Consider the following 24473-nt stretch of genomic DNA (forward strand, 5'->3'; position numbering starts at 1 on the left):
CATGACAGGGACCATGCAGCGAAAGGGGGAATGATAGCTGTTATAGAGCATTGGTTTCTCTAATTACTCTAAAAAACATGTTTTTATTTCTGTTTCCGCAACTCATAACATGGGTTGAGGTTTGAAGGTAGAGAAGGCCATGTCCCTACATCCAAACAGAACTCAGACACAATAGCAAAGGCGTTGCTTAGAGAAGCAATTCCAAGATGGGGAACGCCCTCAAAAATTCTCCAGTGATAATGGCACCTTTTGTGAGTTGGGACTTTCAAGAGGCCTCTAGGAGGATCGATGCTCACGAGCTACAACCTGCATATACACACCCACACACATGACACACTGCACTCAAACACACATTCTGACACCAGTTCCTTGTGGTTACACAACACAAGACACCATGTGGTATCTAGTAGCCTGCGAAATCACAGACGTAGTTTTTGGAGAAAATGTTGACGACACAGAAACTGTACTCTTAGGAGGACTGAACTTCATTAGTGCATACTATATAGGCATGTGACCAGGACAGAGGTTAGACAGAGTGACTTTGCTACCTCACCTCTTACGCCCCAAAGCTCCCTGACCGCAGACTACTGTTGCAGACACAATTCCTAATTGTGCACCCTTCTACAATAAATTCAGATGAATCTTAATATCTAAAGACATGAAACTGCACTCAGCTGGCAATATATTAGACATACCAATCTTGAAGCTACACTTAATGGCCATGTAAACAATACCATATAGGTGCACTTCATAGATTTTCAATAAATTGAACTCTCTGGTCCTATGGACAACTTAATCAAACACCAGAAATAGTCAATAATTTTAATGACACTGTCAAATGCCTTTAATTATTTAAACCGCAACCTACTGCCATTTTTTAAATTCTAATGTGCCAAGGGTTTGAAATGAAATGAAATACCAGTTAAGGAGTTACATTACTCAAGCTAATGGTCACAAGTTTTGTATTATCTAGAAAGCTTTAAAAAAAAAAGTGTCACAAAAAAAAGTCTTGAAATATTGAAATATCAAGTCTTGAGATTTTATTTCTTCAAACATAATCAAGAAATTGAGACTACACTTCATTATTACAAAAGAAAAGATGGTTAAACTGAGATTAAGCAATAAAGCAAGGGTGCCTTAGCAACCATTTGCATTGTTCCCTGGTCTGCAAGATGCCTGCAATGTTCTTCGAGCCATCTCAAGAACTCCCTCTTTGGTTTTGTTTCCCCCAATGAAGCCACTGGCATGAACAAAGACACAATCAGGGATTCCACTGAATTGGGTCAAGGCATCGTCCCTCAACCCACGCCATTCCTCCAGCAGCGACAGCCTGTATAATGAGTAGATAAATAAAAAAAACTGGTGAATTACAGGACAAATCCCTTGATTATAGTGACAATTCAATAGAAAATGTATTACATAGAAATGTTAACTTTATGTACAGTATGTGTACGCCTAACCATCACACCCACATGTGGGCCTTCCCCAAAGTGTTGTTTCAATGTTTGAAGCACACAATTGTCTAGAATGTCTTTGTATGTTATTGGTTTAAAAACACCCTTTACTGGAATTAAGGCACTCAAACTTGTTCCACCATGAAAATTTGCCTTCACACAAATCAAGGTCCATAAAGACATGCTTTGTCAAGGCTGATGTGGAACAACCCAAATGGCCTGCACATTCCTGACCTCAACCTCCCTGAACACTTTTGGGATGAACTATAACACTGATTGCATGCCAGACCTTGTTGTTCAACATCAGTTTCTGACTTCACAGATGCTTTTGTGGATGAATGGGCACAAATTTCAATAGCCATGATTCAGAATCTAGTGGAAAACTTTCACAGAAAAGTGATTCCTAGAAAATAAACGAAAACATAAAACAGGGATGTAATTAGGGGTTGTAATTAGGGGTTCAAGCACGTAGCGCTGAAACCCTATTGTAATTGTAATCATTAGGGGTTCAAGCCCAAAGGGATGATGTGTTTGTGGTGATACAGTGGTTGGTTTTCACCAAACTTGGCACTGTGCATAATGACCAAAAATCTCCACCTCAGTCTCTTCAATCCAAAGGGTATTGATCCAAAACTTGTGATTTGTACAGATGACCTTATAACCCTTCACTGATTGCTGAACAGCAGCAACTGAATATCTGAGGCCATGACTGATGTTCTTTCTTTTTGCTGATGTAGTAGTAGATGTAGTAGTAATGATGTAGACACACACACGAGTGCTCCAGAACACCAAACTGCCAAAGGTTCTGCTTTAGAGGCATTCACACTTCTTGATGAACTAATCTTGTGAATTTCATTAGCAACATCTGGGTGCTAATTACACTCTAAATTTCTACACAGTTTCAGCTGATGTTAAGACACATTATCCTGAAGAATTGTCTGATATACTTGGGAATTCATGTTCCCCTCAATGACTGCAAGCTGGCCAGGCCCTGATGCAGCAAAGCAGGCCCAAATCATGATGATTCCTCCACCATACTTTACAGTTGGGATGATGTTTTCATGAAGATAAGCCGTGCCCTTTCTACACCAGATGTTGTGCTGTGTGGTTTTTCCAAATAGTTCAAGCTTACTTTCATCAGTCCACAAAACATTTTGCCAGTACTTCTGTGGAGTGTCAATGTGCTCTTTTGCAAACTTCAGGCATGCAGCAATGCTCTTTTTAGTAAGCAGTGGCTTCCTTCGTGGTGTCCTGCCGTAGATACCCTGCTTGTTCAATGTTTTACGTATTGTAGACTCATGAACAAAGATGTTAGCCAGTTCCAATGGTGCCTTCAAATCTTTGTCATTCGGGGTTGTTTCTTTTCGTTGTGCTCATGGTGTCATTTTGACTGGGCGCCCATTTCTTGGTAGAGTAGCAACAGTCCCAAGGTGTCTCCATTTGTAGAATGATTGCCTAACTGTAGACTGGTGAATTTCTAAAGTCTTTGAAATCACTCAACAATTCTTTATTGTAGATCCTCTGAAAGTTCTTTCTGGCAAGGCATGGCTCACATAAGCGTGTGGTTCTTGTGCAGAGCAAACTCAAGAAGTTTGAGGGGTTTTCATCAGTCAAAGTAGCTGTAGTCCACAACTCCAAACTCATTTTCTTAACGAGACTCCAGGTGTGCTAAAACCTGACTCCAATTAGCTTTGTTGAGGTCATTAACTCAAGGGTTCACATACTTTTCCCCACAAGCACTCGGGAGGTTTTGTTGGTTATTCTCAATAAAGACATGAAAGATCAGAATTTATTTTGTGTTATTATTTTAGACATAATATTTGTCTAATATTTGTGACTTAGATGAAGATCAGATAACGTTTTATGACAAATTTATTCAGAAAACCATGAAATTCCAAAAGGTTCACATACTTTTTCTTGCCACTGTACATCATCGATACTATTTTAGATAAAAACAATCATAACGTTGCGCTGTTGCTAAGTATTCATTGGATCTTACAAACATCCACGACTAGCTTGTAGCCTGCTAGAATCACATTAAAGCTATCCTTGTTTACATTTCACATTTATCTCATTTACCGCTGTTTATAAAGGCGAATACGTTGGTTGTTTCTCAACTTTTGAGTGCAGATGATGACTCGTTTGAGCTGCACAGTGTTTTTGGCAAATGTGTTGATTTTATGCCGCCCTCTGTCCTCCATTGCACAGCATGAATGCATGAAGGGAGAGACTTTAATTTTGAGAAGGAATGGTTTATGGATATCCCAGAAAGCGAAGAGCTCCTGGATAGCATAAAAACTTACACTTCCTAACGGAAGAAGAGGGTGTGTTCAATTTTAAGTCTACTTCCTCTCAAGATGACCTTTTCATGTGGTCTCAGGCAGTATTACTTGATATTGGCATTGTCACCTCTAGCTGAATTTGACTGACAATTACCAGTTGGTTAGTGCTAATGGAGATGCTTGAGAGTGGTGTCTCACAAGGTTCTGTTTTAAGACTTCTGCTGTAGGACCTCCAGCCCTTTTCACAAGCAATTTGCAAACCTGAAGTTGATGCTTACTCTGATGATATACAATCTTTTATATGCACTTTGAGATTTTAAACTAACAAGCTACACAGATATTGCTGTTGTTGTTAATATTATTATTATTATTATTATTATTATTATTATTATTATGATGTGGCATCAGACTTGACTGTATGGCCATATTATTTCAGTAATAAAGGTGTTACTAAAAAATTTATCTTTAAACTGGCTGGAAAAATCTCCAGGTGACTGCTCTGAAAATATTTATATGATTTATCATACTTCTTGAAAACTTATCAAATGCAATTGGCAACATCTAACATTTCAAGACTAACAATACCAATATTCAACAGCTTCAATGAATGGAGCTTCACCTGTTTTGGAATGTGTTGAGTCCTGTGGGCACACACTGCACTCTCCACTGCCCATTTTGGTCTGGATACAGCACAAACTTGATTGCAATATCCAGTTTAAATTCTCTTTCTAGGGAGAAGAGATGTTCTTTCCAGGGGCACCCACCTTGAGCCAACAAAACTATCTCTCCACTGGCATCCACCTAAATATGAACAATTGTTTTAAGAATAAGCATAACCTGTAAGACTACAATTTATTTTTTACATTTTCACTGAATACATTTTGAAAATAATTATTTTAAACTTTGGTTACCTGATGCCGCATATGAATAGCAGCCTCCACTACCACTCGTGCTGGAAGCCATGCATTCTGATAGTAGTGCAACCGGTCTAAGAATTCCGCTCCCACCAGGGTAATGGCTTTGTTAAAACCCTCCTATGAAACAAAATAAAAATTATTTTGAGTAACATTTATCTTGCAGTGGAAAGGAAGCAGTAGAAATGCAGGTAGGTTGACTGTAAATTTAATCTGTCGAGTAAAATAATCAGTTTAATCAGACAATCAGGCTCAGAAAATATCCCTTTTATAATGTAGAATTTAAACTAAATTTAAAATTACAACCTTTATTTAACAAATTGTAAAACCAATGTAAACCAGAAGAAATAATAATATTAAAATTATAAGTAGTGAATAGTTTGGCTTCTTGTGGTGTCAAAGTAATAACCGGAACACAATACAGGTTTATTGAAAATACAGGAAAATATAGAAACAGTAGTTAACTAAGAAAACCTAATTCTAAATATGGACAACTAAGGAGTTGTGTGTGTGGGAGAGAGAGGGAGAGTGTCTGTGTGTGTCAGCTCCAGAGCTTGTGTGTCCGTGTGAACTCAGAAATATATTAACATGTTTGTTGCACAACCATGCCTCCTAGTAAATAGAACAGGAAAACAACAGCTATTAGCAAACATCCAATGCTTATGTGTGCATTTTGCAGACTTATTTCATGACTCTTTAAGGGCTCAAGAGCCCAGCAGGGGCTGTTTGGTGGTGCTGAGATTTGAACTCAGTCTTCTCATCAGTAGTCCAATGTCTGGGCTACCACTAGGGTTCATCTGCTTTGAAAAGGCTGCAGAAAATGTGAAGATACGTCACACCGTCTTGCATGTTGGGCGCCACCTTATGAGGATCACACTCTGTTATCGGTGTCTGTTTAAACAGTTGCTTAAATTGTTCAAAAATTGATATAAAAGCGAAGAGATGAAGAAGGGGAAAAACATGGCAAAGGGACCCTACCGGGATAAACTTAATTTGGCTGACAAGCAATGGTATTTAGACAAAATAAATGCAATTAACAACATCGATCATACGATTTAGCTGCCCAGGATTGGATTACAGACCCCAATGTACTACCTCCACTAACATACTCAGACATTGTTAACTATATTGTTTTTGGACTTAGTACTCACACTTTGTGCGAGTTTAAATGTTATAAACATCACTAGAAGCTCATGGACAGTTTTGCAGTGGCTGGGTGCAAGATCTCCAGAGTCACAAGACGGCAAACTGCGAAAGCAGTCATACTCACAAAGGTAAGGTCTCACTTTGAACCAATTATTAAAACGAAAAAACTTTTTTTAAAAACAAAATTTTTTTTTATAATTAACTAATGTGCAGGGGGTATAATCAGCCACATTGTTCATAAAAAAAATCTGCTATGATCTTTGACCTTGTTGAAATAACATGGGTTTTTCAACTTTATAATATTTACATATTTTATAAATATATTTTATTATTTATTATATATTATAAATATCTACTATTTATATTATACTTTACATTATATTTCTGTCATGCACTCCCAGCGCCTAAGCGAGGTTGCTCTGAAGGCTTGCGCTGTCAAACTCCTCTGGTGAAGTTTCATCAGCCCATTGAACATGCATGGCTAGTTTTTAATCGTATTATATTGTTTTTTCACTCTGTGTCCAATTTTCATATTTATATATTATATTGTTTATATTGTACTATATATTTTTTTCCTCTATGCCCTGTTATACCTGTTTTGAGTGTACAAATAATAAAGAAGAAAAGAAACTAGAAAGTCATTTAAAGTCTTTGTATTTTGTTCAAATATTGAAAAAAGGTACCTTACAAACAATATAAAACAAGGCATGTAAAAAAAAAAAAAAGTAAACCCATGCCATCCTGCATCTTCTCGTCACCTCCTCGATCTGCTTCCCTTTGTATTGTATCTTTCTTTTTTTCCTTTTTTTTTTGGGGGGGGGGGGGGGGGGGGGTGTTAAATGCAGAAAAGGTAAAAAAATAAACTTATTCTATCGTCCAGTTTTTCTCCAAGAACTATTGTGCGACTTACTGTTGCAGTTCTTGATGCAGTAGAATTGACGTACCATGGCTATTTTGTTTACCGAATCATGACAGAAAACCAAAACACTTGCCTCAAACTCAATGCAGAAGGGAAGCGGGATCCTCATAAGATGGCATGTTACCCAAAATTCAACACGCCGTGACGTCAACTTCACATTCTCTATTGTGCTTTGAATATTTTGTGCTACAAATATATCAGAATAGAGTCAAAGAATAAGGCCAAGAACATCTCTCAAAGGTAGTGGCAAGTGATTGAGGACAATCTTTGTCACTGCTTTGGTGTTCCTTGCAGTCCTTTGTCACTGACTGACTGAACTCTTGGACATCTAAGCTATTGTGTGCTTCAGCCTCTGTATCTCTGACAACTGAGGCACGCAACGCTGCATCTCTTTCCCCATCTTTGGAGTTTCCTATTCTCTGATCTATACTGCACTTACCCGGCCTACTTTCCCACAATCAAGTTATAACAACTACAAGGGAATACACGTTAAATAAATGAGATTTGATGAAATACAAGGAAATAGAGAAACAATAGTTAACTACTTAACTAAGAGAGAGACAGAGAGAGGCTTCTCTGTGTTGATGCGTAATCAAAGCTTCTACTCATATAATTAGTTGTCTACAATAATGTTAAATACTCAATGTTCTAGGTTGTTAGGCTAACCTAATGCTAGCTTGATGCAAACAGTTAGCAGCTAACTGCCTAAGGTAGCTGTTTTAGCATCAGAAAGCTTAGACAAATTGCATGAACAAAATGAATGAACGGCTATGTAGCCTTTAGAAGAGTTGTCCTTGTGCATACAGTTTGCAGATTGTTTGGTCATGGACCTACTCTGAATGACTGCCAATGCAATATGCTGAGTTTGTCTTCATGCATACACAGTATGAAGTTTGCGGCTTGATCTTGGTGCAGTTCAGCTGGCATCATAAGTCACGCAGGTCCAGCCTTGCAACAATGTTGAAAGTGAAAGAAACGTGCAGGAAAAGCAAGACAAACACACTGATGTGAAAATGAGAGCGATGTGAACTGTCCTCACATTGTGGTCCCACTGAAAGCTACAAACTGACAGAGAGGTGAGCCTTTTCTTTGCAGCCACATCATGCCACAGTCAGAAATCGAACTTGCAGATTCTATCACTGATGTGACATATATCTGGTGTTTTGTCTGGTGTTTAGTAGCATAAAACTACCTGTACTAATTAATGAAACGGTGTCCCCTCTCTATTTTAGATTAATGCCATAGAGTTCATTTAAAACACACAGCTACCAATGTTTTCACAAGAAACCCATACTTTGGAAATAATATTGTTTCTGTATGGAAGCTAACATACACCTTAATAGAAATATTCAAACAAACTAAAATTTAAATTCCTTGGTCCCTGTTACAGTGTTGCATGGTATTTCCTTAATTTTCTAGCATTTATATATCATAACAATCTAAATGAGTTGAGGGAAACATGTTTACAGTTAAAACAATAGACTAATGCTGGTTGTATTGTGGAAATTGAGTAGACTCACATTGGACAGCAGGTTTAAATGAAATGTTAACAGAACGTTCAAAGATGTACTGTTAATAAACTTGGTCAACTTGACAAAGAACAAAAATAAAGCGTGAAAGGGATTGTCCATTTTCCTTGCTAACCTGTGTGTCCTGGCAGTCACTGTTCCACCATGGGTTAAGATGACTGACACGAGCACTAAGAGTGGTGCCAACAGTATAACGTGCCTCTCCATCATACTGAGAAATCCCATTATCCACAGCATCTACTTCCTCCACAAAGTTCTCATACATCTGAAAGAAGAAGAAAAAAAAGGAAGAAAAAAAAAAGTCAGCAGGATTGCAAGATAATTAAGCATATTTTAATGTTTTCAACAAAAACATCTGAAATTTTCCAGTCACTAAAGTAGTTTCTATAGAACTCTAACAAAAAGATAAGCTGTTAGGAATAACCTGTAATTCCAAAATTCTGGAATAACAGTAACTGTATACTTAATATTTCAATATGGCCAATTTTTATTTTAATCAGCGTATTGCATGCAATATATTTAGGTATTCTTCTTCTGTCATTAATAATAGTTTTATTTGTGAGGAGTTTAGACTAATATACATTCAGATGGAGAATATTGTAGCATTAAAGGTGCTCATACAGATGTTAGAGAAGACCAGTAAAAGGAGCAAACATTAAGTAGAGGAAGTTCGGTGTGCCTTAAGCAAAGACAGGGATCCACAATTCCGGCATTACACAGTGGGATAACTGGGTTACAACTTGATCACAAAGCCAAGGCTATAGTATGGTCTGGCCCCATCTCAATGTGGTGTGGCAATTAGGCCGGTCATGAGAATTACTTTATCAATTTATGGTACGATATATGGAAATAACCTCGATAATTTTTGCTGACCTCAATATTGCCCATTGTGTTTACATGCGTGTTTGTTTGCATAAGAATGATTGTCACCATATCATATTCAGCAAGTATAGATGGATACAAATGCACTTTAAGCATTTTATTTGAGAGGCAAGCAGACAAATCAAGATCGAGTCAAAATCAGTAAATAGAACACAGGCACATGTCAGGCGATCAGCAAACGCATGGATAATACAAAATACACAAACAAGAAAATGGACTAGATCAATAATTTGGAGAATAACATCATGAAACAAAAGACACAGCAAAACACTGAACATTACTTAGAACTGAACACAGAGACATAAGAGTTTAAATATACAAACTATCCATCCATACATCTTCTACCGCTTACTCCTTTTCAGGGTCACGGGGAACCTGGAGCCTATCCCAGGGAGCATCGGGCACAAGGCGGGGTACATCCTGGATAGGGTGCCAGTAATATACAAACTAATTAAAGGTAAACTGAAAACAGGTGCGACACATAAGGGAGACTATCATTCGCCATAACATACCACTAGCCATTCGTGCTGTTTGTCCTCTCGTCTGCTTTAGGACTGTCAAGTTAAAATTCAAAATTTGAATTTAAGATAAAAATGCAAAAACTGTAGATTGGAATTTAATGTGTAGCAAACACTAGCACCAATTTTAATGAAAACATACTGTTGGAAAAAAAGGCTCACAAGATATTAATGCACTAACAGTGTTTTCTGAGGAAGAAAAATCTAGCAAGAATAGTTCAAGTGTTTCAAATAATCCAGTCATAGTCAATAATGTCAGGGATTGACCCACTTAAGTTGCGTGAGCCAAAGCTGACCAGTGAATGAACACCGGTAAAGTAACTATTGGGTTAATAAACTCATGCAAATGTATCCTATACACATAAGATTAATGAGATGTATACACAATATAAATGTAATATTACAACTTGCTTCTACACAAAATAACACGAATGCACAAGTGAATTTGAACGTAAGGTGCTAGTAAGGTGAAGTAAAGTGCTAGGTAGAATGGTGACGTCATGAACATGCTCGTTCCATAACTGCACACGAAAACACAGACAATGAATTACTAAAGCAAAAGAATTTACAATATTGTATTACAATAGTGTCCTCATGGTACAACCCCAATTCCAAAAAACTTGGGATATTGTGTAAAATGTAAATAAAACAGAAGGCAATGATTTGCAAATCCCATACGTTATCCACAATAGAACATAGAAAACATCAAATGTTTACACTGAGTAAATGTACCATTTTAAGAAAAAAATTAACCAATTTTGGCCGCAACACGTCTCAAAAAAGTTGGGACGGGGACAACAAAAGGCTGGAAAAGTAAGTGTTACTAAAAAGAAACCACTGGAGCAACATTTTGCAACTAATTAGGATAATTGGCAACAAATATAAAAAAGATCATCTTAGAGAGGAAGAGAAGTAAAAATGGGATGGAATCATTTGTTGCTCTAAAACCTGTATATACCTTTCAGCATTGATGGTGCCTTCCCAGATGTGCAAGCTGCCCATTCCACAGGCACTAATGCACCCCATACCATCAGAGATGCAGGCTTTTGAACTGAGTGCCGATAAAAAGCCAGATGGTCACTCTACTCTTTAGTCGTCTTTAATATAGAGGAAGCGGCATCCAAGGTTTCCAAAAAGAATTTCAAATTTCGATTCGTTTGACAACAGTTTTCCACTTTGCCTCGGTCCATTTCAAATGAGCTTTGGCCAAGAGACGATGGCGGCATTTCTGGATCAAGTTCAAACATGGCTTCTTCTTTGCATGATAGAGCTTTAACCAGCATTTGTGGATGGCACGGCGAACTGTGTTCACAGACAATGAGTTCTGGAGGTGTTTCTAAGCCCATGCAGTGATTTCCATTACAGAATCATGCCTGTTTTTAATGCAGTGCCACCTGAGGGCCCGAAGATCACAGGGATGCAGTATTGATTTTCACCCTTGTCCCTTGCACACAGAGATTTCTCCAGCTTCTCAGAATATTTTGCAGACATTATGTATTGTAGGTGATGAGATATTCATAGTCTTCGCAATTTTACATTGAGGAACATTATTCTGAAATTGTTCCAAAAATTGCAGATGCAGTTTTTCACAGATTGGTGAATCTCTGCCCATCTTTACTTCTGAAAGACTCTGCCTCTCTAAGATACTCTTTTTATACCCAATCATCTTACTGACCTGTTCCCAAGAAACCTTCTGCTGTTTCTTTTTAGTAACACTTACTTTTCCAGCCTTTTGTTGCCCCATCCCAACTTTTTTGAGACGTGTTGCAGCCATCAAATTCAAAATGACCTTATTTTTTCTTAAAATGGTACATGTACTAGGTTTAAACATTTGAGATGTTTTCTGTGTTTTATTGTGAATAACACATGGGTTTATGATATTCGCAAATCATTGCATTCTGTTTTTATTTACATTTTACACAGCATCCCAACGTTTTTGGACATGGGGTTATAATATTTTTTTTCCAGGAGATCAGGTTTTCACAACAAGGGCAATTCCGAAAAAGTTGGGACAGTATGGAAAATGCAAAAAACTTTTTCTTTTAATAACAATTAAGCGTTTGGATGCTGAGTGAAGACACCAGTTGGTTAAGTTTAGCAAGCAGAATTTCCCCCCATTCATCCATTATGCATTTCTTTAGCTGTGCAATTGTATGGAGTCTTCGTTGCTTTATTTTGCGCTCCATAATATGCCACACATTCTCAATGGGAGACAGGTCAGAACTGCAGACAGCCCATGCTAGCACCTGCACTCTGCACTCACCATGTGCTTGTAATCCGGGCGGAATGTGGTCTGGTGTTGTCCTGCACTGGACAGCAGCATATGTTGCTACAAAATGTGTACATATCTTTCTGCATTAAAGATGCTCTCAAAGATGTGCAACTTACCCATACCATGGGCACTGACACACCCTCATACCATGACAGATGCTGACTTTTGGACCTGGCGCTGATAACAGCTTGGATGTTCCTTTTCATCTTTGGCCCGGGTAACACGACGGCTATTTTGTCCAAGAGCTATTTGAAATTTTGACTCGTTGGACCACAAAACACGACTCCACTGTGCTACTGTTCATCTCAGGTGAGACCAAGCCCAGAGAAGTTGGCAGCGCTTCTGGACTGTGTTGATGTACGAACCTTAAACTGAATCCTAAAACGATGATAAAATTGGGGTGACACGATGAAACTTCTTTACCCTGGTCAACACCTTGCAGCTGCATTCTGAACCATCTGAAGACGAGCCAGAGATGACTGAGGAAGACTAAAGTATAATGAATTACAGTAATCTAAGCGAGAAGTAATAAAAGCATGAATAACCTTCTCCAAATCCTGGAAAGACGAAAATGTTTTGAGTTTTGAAATAATCCGTAGTTGATAAAAACTAGTCTTAACGACCAAATTTATCTGCTTGGTTAAGCATAATTCTGAGTCCAGAATGAAGCCAAGGTTCCAAACCTGGGAAGAAATTGAGGGAAAGTGTTTATGGAGCTCATCAATGAGACCATCTCTCAATCTCAGGGGGCCAAAAACAATTATTTCAGTTTTGTCTTCATTAAGTCGGAGGAAATTATTTGTCAACCATTTTTTAATGTCATCCAGACAGTCCAACAATGGCTGAATGGAGTCACCAGCTTTCAAAGGAATGTACAACTGGGTATCATCAGCATATAAATGAAAAGACATTGTGAGCCCTAATAATATCCTCCAGCGGCCGCATATATAAATTAAAAAGAAGTGGGCCCAAAATTGAGCCTTGAACACCACTAATAATAGGACTAGAAGAAGATCAGAAATTACCCAACGCTACCGAGAAAGACCTGTCCTTAAGATATGAGCTGAGCCATTGTAGGGCAGTGCCCTTGATACCAAACAGATGTTCTAAGCGCCAGAGATGTATGTTATGGTCTACAATATCAAAGGCAGCTGTAAGATCTAGTAGCATCAACACAGTGTTTTTTCCAGCATCCACTGTTAGAAAATGTCATTGGACACTTTTAACAAAGCAGACTCCATGCTATGAAAAGCAGTGAAACCAGATTGTAAAGGTTCAAATAACATAGCTGAGTTTAAAAACAAGAGCAATTGAGATTGTACTACTTTCTCTAGCAGCTTTGACAGAAATGGTAGCTTAGAGACAGGCCGATAATTATTAAGGAAATCTTCATCCAAACCCTGTTTGGCGATCCATGGTGGCCCATTAGGAGCAAAGGTTGAACAATAGCATGCTTAAAACAATTTGGGACCACCCCTGCATCCAAAGAAGAATTTATCAACACTTGGATACTGGGGCCAATTTCAGAAAAGGTTGCTTTCATAAGCACAGCGGAAACAGAATCAAGTGGCGTGGATGATATTTTCATCTGGTTAACCAGATCACACAATTCCTTTAGAGAAACCTGTTCAAATTGATCAAATGAACCCTTTAAAGCCAGTGAATCTGGGGACAGGTCTGATAAATGCAAAGTGAAGGAAGAACAAATAGTAATTACTTTATCAGCAAAAAGTTTAAAAAACTTCTCGCAAAGTTCAGCCGAGGGTTCCCCGTGGAATTGGCAACTCGGATTAATAATTGAATTTATCATGGTGAATAAAATCTTTGGTCTATGACAGTGTGTAGCAATTAAGTCAGAGAAATACCTTGACCTAGCGGACATTGCTGCACTCTGAAACTTAAACAAACAATCTTTAAAAATCTGGAAGGACACAGTTAACTGATCATGCTTCCATCTCCGCTCAGCTCTACGACAAGCCTGTCTGAGAGAACGAGTATTATCGTCGAGCCAGTAATAAGATTTATGATTTGGTTGCTTCAACTTAAAAGGGGCAATGGAGTCTAAAATATTGGAGCAAAATGTATAAAATAAGGCAATCAAATCATCAGGGCCAGAAGAAGACTCTGCAGCACTCAAGATAGATGTTTCAACAGCATTAGCTAGAAAACTTTCACTAAACTGAGAGGCAGTGAGTGAATTAATACAACGAGAATAATATCCTGAAGGCCTAGTCATAACGGCAGAGCTGGCAGCAGGGACATTAAAAACAATGGGCTTGTGATCAGAGAAGGAAGCATCTTCAATATTAACATCATCAACAACGGTTCCATATGACAATATAAGGTCTAGTGTTTGACCAAGGTCATGAGTTGCCTGATTCATGTGTTGAATAAGACCAAATTCAGTAACCAAGGGTCAACCAGGGCAGCAGACATGCACATTAAAATCACCCGATAATAACAAACGATCATACAACGGAACAATAGAAGTCAAAAAAATCACAAAAATCACTTAAAAAGGCATTGGCCTATAGATCAAGGCACAGAATAGCGTGGAAGAGGTCAACTCTAACACAACACACCGCACCTCAAATGACGAGTAACTCCCAACAGAAACTCTCAGAATGTTCAGTGACTGTTTAAAAACCATAGCAACCCCACCGCCCTTACCAGAAGACCTTGGAGTACTAATAAAACAACAGTTCGGTGGACAGAGTTCCTCGAAGACGGTTGACTCACCAGGACTAACCCAGGTCTCAGTCAGTAATAAAATATCCAGGTTATGTCTGGTAGAAAAGTCATTTAAAATGAAAGTTTTGTTGCACACGGACCTAGCGTTAACCAGGGCCATCTTCATAGGAGACTGAGGTAGCGAGGTCCGATTCGGTGAAACGAATTCCAGTTGTCGGAGATTTAAACAGTTCACTCTTCTCTGACGAATCCGTAATTGTGGAGGAGTAGAACGATTGGACGAATGTAGGAAGTCCGTGAAAATAGGCAGATGAAAAACATATCTGTAATCCCATGACCGTTGTGTCAAGTGGAGCCCTTTCAAGCTTAAGGGAAACTCAATCGATTGTCTGGAGGAAGCGATTGTCCGTCTGATTCTCACTCGAACACCAGCACGATTCCCTCTCTTCCTGTGGCGCTTCCTTAGAGGAGGAAAGCAGCAAGGTAGCCGGCGAGCGCACTCCACCGCGGGTCGGCTGGACGAGGATTGAAAACAAGAATACAGAGTAGGACAACATCGCAGATGAGCTCCCGTATGGCTTCTGATGTTAAGCAAAGCTTGACGATTGTAGGTCAATACTGAATCTACATGATACCAGTGTGACACAATACACAGTAAAAACAGCAGAGATGCCAGACGAAAGGTCCTTAAAGGGTTTTGATAGCATCGAAAAAATGTTTTGTTTCTCCACGATTGGCGAAGCCTTGGATTTCTTCTGCTTTCTTCAGTAGCCAGGAATTCTCAATCTGTTGCAATTTAAATTGCACTTCACTGCGAATATCATTGAAAGCGTTCTTCCATGCAGTTGATTTGTCCAATTGATAGGCTTTGTAAAGCTGGTGTTTCCTGTCGAGTAGTTTGGCAATATCCTCACTGTTTTCGTCAAACCAATCCTGGTGCACACGTTTCTTGGGTCCGAGAGCATCGAAAGCAGTTGAATAGAGAGCGTCATGAAGAGTCGACCACTGTTCATTAATGTTGCCATTTTGGGCTGGCATAGCATTTAAGTTAGTGTTCAGTTTGTTCTCAAAAAGTGATCGAGAGTTGTCATCATTAAATTTGTTGACCTTTTTACCTTGCGGGCATCTTGGCAGCTTGACCTAAAGATTAATTTTCGAGATCAAAAGTCGATGGTCTGTCCAACATTCAGCTCCGCACATTGCCTTTGTTACGTGAACGTCCGGTCTGTCGCTGTGTCTGATGATGATGTAATCCAGGAGGTGCCAGTGGTGGGACCTTGGATGCATACAAGTGGGTTTGTTTCAATTCCGTAGTCGAAACAACAGGTTCGTGATAAGGAGCCGGTGTTCGCTGCAGGTATGCGACTGATGCGATCACACACACACACACACACACACACACACACACACACACACAAACACACACAATACTCTGAATGCAAGCATTAGTTTAAATTCACTGATATGGTGGCAGGCCAAAAAGATTTATTAAAAGCATGAACATTTGTACAATTATTTGTGACATGAGGCTACATTTATCTGACAGGACACGGGCTGAAAGGCGATGCATGGTGGCCCATTAGGAGGTAGTTTAACAACAATCAGTGCGTTTACATGGACAACAATAATCCACTATTAACCTGATTAAGACAATACTCTGATTAAGAAACTGCCATGTAAACAGCAATTTTTAATTACCTTAATCCGATTAAGGTCATGCTTGAAGTAAACACAAATCGAATTAAGATGTGGAGTTTTAGTCGCATTATCGAGGTGTATTACAGACATGTAAACACCTTAAAAACATGTAAAACACTGTTTTATGGCAAAAAAGAGAGTACGGTTGCGTCCCAAACCGTGTACTTAACTACTATAGGCCTATAGCAGGCGAAATACATGCATCTCGGCTACTATATAGTAGGCAAGTACGCGGTTTGGGACGCAGCCCATCGCTTCTAGCAGTTGTTTATTAGCACGTATAGCATGACAAATAATTAACCGCACTTGAAGTGTTCGTAAAAATTAAAAATAAGAACACCCAAAACTATATATACGGTACCATAACAAAGACGAACTATATGTTAATACATGAAATTCTGGAGGGACGTCGTACGACGTGGTGCGGCGACGTAATGACGTGTGCCGTTAATCTAATTATGTTCTATAACATGTAAAAAGGGTACATGAAAGGAGTATTCTAAAAGCGACTCATGTAAACACCTTAATCACAATAATGTCTTACTTAGATTAAGGTCAATAATTAGATTACTGCTGTCCATGTAAACAGTCATTGCAATGCGTTAGCGTCGTTAACAAATAACTAGCTATTGCTAACATTACATGGAGCATAATGTTAGCTGGTTTCACGGCAACAATGTCAAACAAACATAATATAGAGCCTGTGTTTCAGGTGCTTCGCCAAACTCCAGATGTTTCCTCGCTTTGTTTGAAAAAAACAATAGTATCGGTTGCACACTGGCTTCACAGCATCAATTATATGTTTGTTGTCATCCAACCCAATGCAAAGTATTTCATTTTCCATGCCACCTTCCCTCTCAACGAGTCGCGGCGGAGCTAAACTTCTGTAGTTTTTCCCATGTGCTTGTAATTGTTGTTCTTCATCTTCACCACTTGTGGACCGACTAAAACACTATTTGCTGCCCCCTTCAGGTCCAGAAGAATGGCAACCTCAGTACCCCCGTCAGAACCGGTACCGATGCTGCTCCAGAAAACAAGTACAGTCACGTTTTAAGAACATTGGTGCCGAATTATCGGTTCTCGTGACATCCCTACTAGCCTCATATAAAGTTTTCAATTTAGCACTTACTTCCAGACAACACTGATGAGGTCCACGTCTGACGATTCCAGATCCTGCTCTGAGGACACACACCCAGAGCCGACATTTTAACAGAAAACACAAAAACTGCAAAATGTCACATTTCTTCCTCACCCGCTGTTCAGAGTCACATGTACAGTACATGTGCAGAGCACGGAGCATGCGCACTACAAGTCTCTCGCAGCTTGTTTCTCCATACTTGGCTGGGATGTTTTTGTTTGTTTTTTTGCAAGGCTTAAACACAATGGTGTTCCGATGTTGGTCAGACGAAAAGAAACCAAAAAACTGCCCTACTGGTGAGCAGCATTTCCTCGTCTCCTAAAATGTCATTAACTAATACTTGATGCCATTTTAGTCAGAGTAAAATTGACTAAAATTAATAATTATGACATGGTGAAATATTGACTAAATTTAAAGGATATTTTCATCAGAACACAAAAACCTTGCTATTATTGTTATAATGGTGGCATAAAATGGTCTTAAAATAACTATTATTTATCACAATTATTTCTGGGATAATATATCGTACAACAAAAGTAGTTATCGTGACAGGCTTACTGGCAATGTATCTTACAGCAGATTATGGTCACTGAACTGGATGTCCTTTGAAAACGTGCTTGGAAAAAAACCTTGGAAGTGCTTTGAAAACAGTTTGGGCTATACATAAATGGGCTTCATTTAAGGCCAATCTTGGCCTTTTAAGGCAGTATACATCCCATCCTGGGAGGTGGTGTTCTCAATTTTTGTAGTATACCTAGTTAATACAGAGAGCAGACCAAAAGGCTAACCTGACTATCTGCTCACTGCCTTGAGGTGTCACTCAGGTTCCACTACACTGAGACTGTTTCTGTTCCCCAAGCTAAACAAAAATACCAAAAAATAAATATCTCAAAAAGCTTGTTCTACTAATCAAATTAACATAATTTGATCATACCAAATGCCAAGCTAAATATTCTAATACTTTCCAGCTGAAAAATGTAGCTAATCAGTTTGTGTGTGGGCTGTACTTGGTTGGAGTGCCTTGCATTTCATAGCTTCTATGGAGCAAGGTCCTATTGAAATTAGGAATTTGTTAATGTCTTTTCACACTTTTCATTTTTACTGACTGTTCCTACCATTTTAGTGATGCAGAAAAAGACACTTTAGCGAGACCTGCTATACATTAGATAATTTACATCTAAAGTGAATATATCCATCACTTCGTCTCATTCTTTTTCAATCCAGATTTTGCTTGGTAGTAGGTGCTTTGTTGACAACCCTGCAGATCAGGCTTCATGGGGTTCGAGGGCAGTGTTCACATACTTCCACTGTGAAGATTTTGTTGCTTCTATGATGAATGAGACGCTGTTAGCTACAAACATTTTTAACCTAGCAGCGTCCTTCTCTATGTACTTCAGTACCGTGACACTGTCTGACCAAAAGATTGATTCCTTTAAATGTACCTGCAGCTACTGTTTTAAAATTTTGTAAATTTTCACATGCATTATGGCGAGCTGACAATCGACAAGAGTCCTCTTCTTGTAGATGGCTTTTCTTTCATCTCTATCATGAATATGAAGGTGTCAGAGTCTTTGCCCCATTGTATGCCTAATGATCTCTCCACTGGGAGCTGACTGTTAAAGTCGAGATGTTTGACCTCGGTAGCTTTCTCTTCCTAAAGGATCAACAACAGTAACACTCTACTGTTTCTTGTCCACTTGGTCAAACGAAATCCTCCACTGAGGCATAACACCCTCAGGTCTTTGGCGAGAGCAACAGCATGGTCGTCCAATGCCACCGAGCTCAAACAGTCATACACATGAAAGCTGTTTAAGACTGTCTCAAGAGCCTGGGGTGTGGTCCTCTCCCTTTTGTCTTCAGCTCTTCTCCTCAACATATATAAAGCACAGCAATGGGAGGATGCGCACATGCATCCTGTATTCCACTGGATCTGATTTCAGCGTACCCCCTGGCAACCACAAGAAGGATCACTGCGATCCAACTGCTTTTCAGATATTCTGGCAGCATAGCCCTTCTCCATCATTAATCTGTTGTACTCATTGTGGAAGTCAGGATTTTTGTAAAGCATTCTCTTGAGATTGTTGAGGCATTGTTCAGCTACAGGCCTGTTTGGCATCTTTTTCTATTTGTATTTCAAAGGCAATACAATACAATAGTGACAGTCAACTAGGTGGGCTGACTTCTTAACTGAATGCAACAACCGATGATCTACATGTGACATCTCGGCTTTAGCATCACATCTTCGTTCTGGGAAGTCAATGTTGTACTGTTGAATCAACAGATCCTTGATGTTCGATACGGAGATGTGATTGACTGAGTGACTCAGTAGCCCACAATTAGCTGAATTGATGCCTCTTCTTATTTGTCCATCGATGACCAATCCTTGGGCTGTCTTCACGGTGTATTGTCTCTGCTATTCATTACTTTTCAGGGTTTAACGGCCTTGTAAACATTGGTACCAATAAGTAGGCCGATGTCTGCTTCAATATGTTTGATACTTCATGATGGTAATGCCACCTGCTCAAATCCTTCTGTTGAGGTATGTTTTCCTTTTTCACTTGTATGCTCTGTTGAGTAAACACCTGTGGTAACTCAATGTAGTTCTCCTCTTCCAAGCCACTTACCTCCGGATCAAATAGGATACTGCTGTTCACCTTATTTTCCTGCCCCATAGTAGTGAGTAGGGGCCCTGTCTTCCTATGTCGAACAGTGAGTTGATGCATGAGATCTTCGGTGCAGAATGTGGCCATGCTTCCGTGGTCCATGAATGCACAGGTCTCAATTACCTCGTCACTTCATTCGGACTTTATTTTCACCAGTACTATGGACAGGATACATTCTCCATTACTTGCACCAGTAACTCCACTGATTCCATGTTCTGTCAATACAAAGGCACTTGTGACGTCAATGGTGACTTCAGTGTCGATATCGTCACTCTTTTCAGGTATGACTGGAAATTCCTTCACTACATGAATACTTGGGTGCTTTGCAGGACATTGGCATTACATTCTCTTTCTGCAGTCCTTACTCAGGTGACCCTGAGTGAGGCAGCCAAAGCAAAGACCTTTTAAGCTCAGGAACTTAAATCTGTCTTTAGGAGTCTGTTCTTTTATCTTGTTACAGGACTCCGGGGCATGGCTCTTCTGACAGAATAAACAAGGACTTTGAAATGCATCAGCTGGTTTGATTGAAATGGGTCTCTTCTCATGGAGACCTTGAGCACTTTGTTCTCAAACAGGTGAGACACTTGTATCAAAACTGCTACTTTTGGAGCTGACATCCAAGATGTCTCCAAACAGTGGGTGACTTGCAATTTTCGCTCACCAATTGATGCACTGTGAGTAGGGTTGTCAAAAGTACTGGTACTTCAGTACTAAGTCGGAACTAAAAAGAATAAATGTTTATGGTACTAGATTTTCATAAGTACCGATAGTACCAGGTCAACCCGGTACTGACGTGCTGCCTGACAGGTGGTCACTCGGGAACTTTTCATGGGTGCACCGTGCAACAAGAAGAGCCAAAGCAGCAGCAGCTCCCCTGGTTACCATGGCTGTGTCCGAAACCGCATACTCATCTACTATATAGTAGGTGAAATACATGTATTTCTCTCGGACGCTCGTTTTCCGCTTTTGATGCTGTTACCGCTAAGTGTGTAAAAGCCACACCCCTAAAATGTATGTGCGGATAGATTAACCGTGCTTTCAGGAAGAATGGCTGCTTACTCGAAGAATTTACTCAAGCAGTTCAAATTTATTCAAGCAGTTCAAGCAGGTGAGTTTAAAATTATGGTAGCGATTGCATTATGCATGTTGTAGCATAGTTTAATTGGAGTGTATAATTGCAAGAAAACATCCTCGTTTTTGCTTACTTAATGTTTAGCATATTCATGTTTAACAATAATACGGCCAGGAGTCCATATTAATCATTTAAAGCTTTAATTTTTATGGGGGTAAAATAAATGGGAGGACATGATGGGGTTTATTAATTTTACACACCAGAGGCTTTTTGATGACGTAAGTTTCTGAAATTTATGTGTTAGAAATAAGATGTGTGGCTAGCACTGTTTATGTTTTTAATATCAGTCACTCAGAAAAACATTTCTACTTTTGTCTGGATAACTCCTAGTAGCTTTAATAATGATGCACTTGAAATATATAGAATGATATTTAAAAAAATAATTTATATTGATATTTAACTTTGTTAATAAAATATTTTGTTGTTCAATTAGCATGTTTTTGTGTTTGCTAACCCGTAAGCATCTTGTTAGTGTGTTTTTTCTGTATAAGGTAAAGCCCTAAAACACCTAGCCAAGGCATACCCAAAGTAAAATTAAAGCGCTTCTTGAACCATTTGGTGTACATGCGTGATTTTGGTCTCTTTTGAAAGGTGGACTAAATATTTTACATATTTGGATTGTTTGGGTCTTTGCAAGTGTAACAAGACTATTTTTGTCAGGATGTTACAGATCAGTGGATTACTATGAGGCTTCATATGAGGTGAGTTGCCTCTGTTTCATAAGTGTTTGTTTGTATGTCAGTGGTCTAACAGACAGATTGTAGCTGCTTTTGTGATTGTATCTCAAAATGGTTTAAAATCACTCGAATCGCAAGAATCTTAGCTTTCCAAAGATATGAGTACCTTCATACACACAGAAGCTGTGAAGATAGCATAGATCCCACATATTTTGTTGGTTAACATGTGGGCATGACGTCCCTAAAATACCAGTAACAATTCCCATTAGTCAGCCAAGCGTTTTATGTCATGTCATATGTCTAGGTTGCGGTAATTTTGAGATCTCACTAATGTTGGGGGTTAACATGCACATGACATCACTAAAGTACCCATAATGCAATTATGCACACTGAGTTGAGGGTATTATCATCCTCCAACTGAATTTCGCAGTGAGTGTGTATGGAGGATATTTCATCTGAAATTTCCTAATATGCACACAAGAATGTTGGAAAAATAATCACACATTTCCTGGGAATTCCAAGCGATTTGAGGTATGATCCATGTGTGTGAGTCAAATGGTACAGGACTAGTTGGTGCAGAAGTTTTCCTATGGAGATAGAAAAGCTAAACAGTGTCTCTGTTTACTATTAATACCATTAATGAATTTTGTCATTTATTTGTAGATACGGTCAGAAATGGTCAGAAAATGGTGCTGCTACTCGCTCAAGTCAAGAAAAATGCATTTAAGTCCAAGGTTAGAATGGAAAATAATAGACAGGCCTCTGTATTAGGCAAAATCTTCCCTGCATGCATAAATCTCACACAACTTCTAAATTGAGCTTAAGTCAATAGTTATGTTTGAAGTCTGAATATTGATGTGCACAATTTTTGTATTAAATCCTCACTATGCGTGATTACCTCAAGTCTGAATATGCTATGCCTAAATTACCAAAGATGCCTCAATTTTGTAGCCAAATCTATAGGTCCAAGGCTTTCTTACGACGAAGTACAAAATCAAGCCTAATACTTAATTTTATACATTATGTTTCTTGTAGAAATTAACCTTATCATATAGGATCTCCAGCTGCCTGTTGCCCTGCTCCAAGTGTGTAAGATGAGAAAGTATTCGACGACCAAAGTGAAGATAAACCAAACCTGCTGAGCTCAGTCTGGTTACCCATGGCTTCTCTGGGCATAAGCTGTTGAAAGTCTCCTCAAAGGACCTGGTGAAAAGAATAGGAGCCATATTCACAATCTTGTCTTACTGCCAGGAGCAATAATTGGCATTAAAATTTCAATTCAATTAAATTTTATTTATATAGTGATTTTAACAGTGAACATTGTCTCAAAGCAGCTTTACATAAACATATAAAACACAGAATACAGATTTTAAGTGCTTGAATTTTTCCCTAATAAACGCAATAAAAAATATATTTTGGCATAGAAATAGTTGAAATAGCATTTAACTACAAAAAATTGTAAAAATAAATAAATAAATAAAACTGGGGATTTTAAGAGGCTATGAAGAGGCTATGTATCATCCTAGTTTTCAACTTTGTAGTTTGTGTATTATGTACAATGTAATGTAAAGTCAGTAAGCAAAAGTAAGCAAACGACATCAGACTGTGGCAGACAGAGGTTCTGAAGAGGGACTTCGCCAGCCTGAACGAGACGGTACGAGGCAGATCACCCGCCATGAAGATTATCATCTCTAGACCTCTACCCTCATACAGACGTGGAGCTGAAAAGTTCTGTAGACTTCTTGCTTTGAATGACTGGTTAGTTTCTTGGTGTAATGAACAGAATCTGCTGTTTGTTAATAACTGGAATCTGCTCTGGGAGCATCCTAGGTTGTTTCGTCCTGATGGCCGAAATGCGGACAGAGATGCTGTCAGACAACATCTCCAAAGCGTTACACACCAAGTGACTGTCTACCGTAAGTACATCTTCCTACAACAACAACATTCAATCAATAGTTCAACACCTGTAGTACATACTATAGAGTCTGTGTCTGTTCCACGAGCTATACAAATATATACAAAATTTTCCACCTCGCCACCACGTAAAACGTACTTTCACATCAGCAACTGCACCGAGCTTCATAAACAATCTCCCAAAGACATCAATTAGATTTGGATCACCGTCTGATCCGATAGAACTCGATCAGGCAACTGTATACGTAGAGTCAACACTGCACTACACGCTAGATAGAGTGGCTCCACTCAAAAGAAAATTTTTGGGGGAGATTTAAACTGTGTTTCTGACCCAAATTTAGATCGGTCTTATCCCCGTTCTCTGAATCAATCTGCTATGTCTAAAACATTTTCTGATTTTATGTGTCAGAACGGTCTCGTTGATCCCTGGAGATCCCGTAACCCCTCTCTAAAAAAGTTTTCTTTCTTCTCCCAGGTGCATCATTGCTATTTGAGGGTTGATTATTTTTTCATAGACAGCACTCTTGATTCGTGTGTAGTTTCTTCTGACTATTGGGTATTGTAATTTCTGATCACGTGCCTCTACAATTAGATATTCATCTTTCTATTTATAAACGTAGCCCACTGCCTTGGAGATTTAATTC

The 24473-nt window shown here is 38.9% G+C and overlaps 1 protein-coding gene across 1 annotated transcript in view; it reads right to left on the bottom strand.

Annotated features, from left to right (window-relative positions):
* Positions 1 to 1025: 1025 nt before the first annotated feature.
* Positions 1026 to 24473, bottom strand: part of myg1 (myg1 exonuclease) — a 38964-nt gene continuing 15516 nt past the window's right edge. The window contains exons 3-7 of the mRNA XM_017451016.3: positions 22959 to 23118; positions 8360 to 8509; positions 4648 to 4770; positions 4356 to 4537; positions 1026 to 1330 (exon numbers count right to left, since the gene is read on the bottom strand). Coding sequence (XP_017306505.1) covers positions 1138 to 1330; positions 4356 to 4537; positions 4648 to 4770; positions 8360 to 8509; positions 22959 to 23118 — 808 coding nt within the window. The 3' untranslated portion in view covers positions 1026 to 1137. The remainder of the gene's footprint in view (positions 1331 to 4355; positions 4538 to 4647; positions 4771 to 8359; positions 8510 to 22958; positions 23119 to 24473) is intronic.

Source organism: Ictalurus punctatus, chromosome 21 (genome assembly GCF_001660625.3).
Source record: "Ictalurus punctatus breed USDA103 chromosome 21, Coco_2.0, whole genome shotgun sequence".
NCBI lineage: Eukaryota > Metazoa > Chordata > Actinopteri > Siluriformes > Ictaluridae > Ictalurus > Ictalurus punctatus.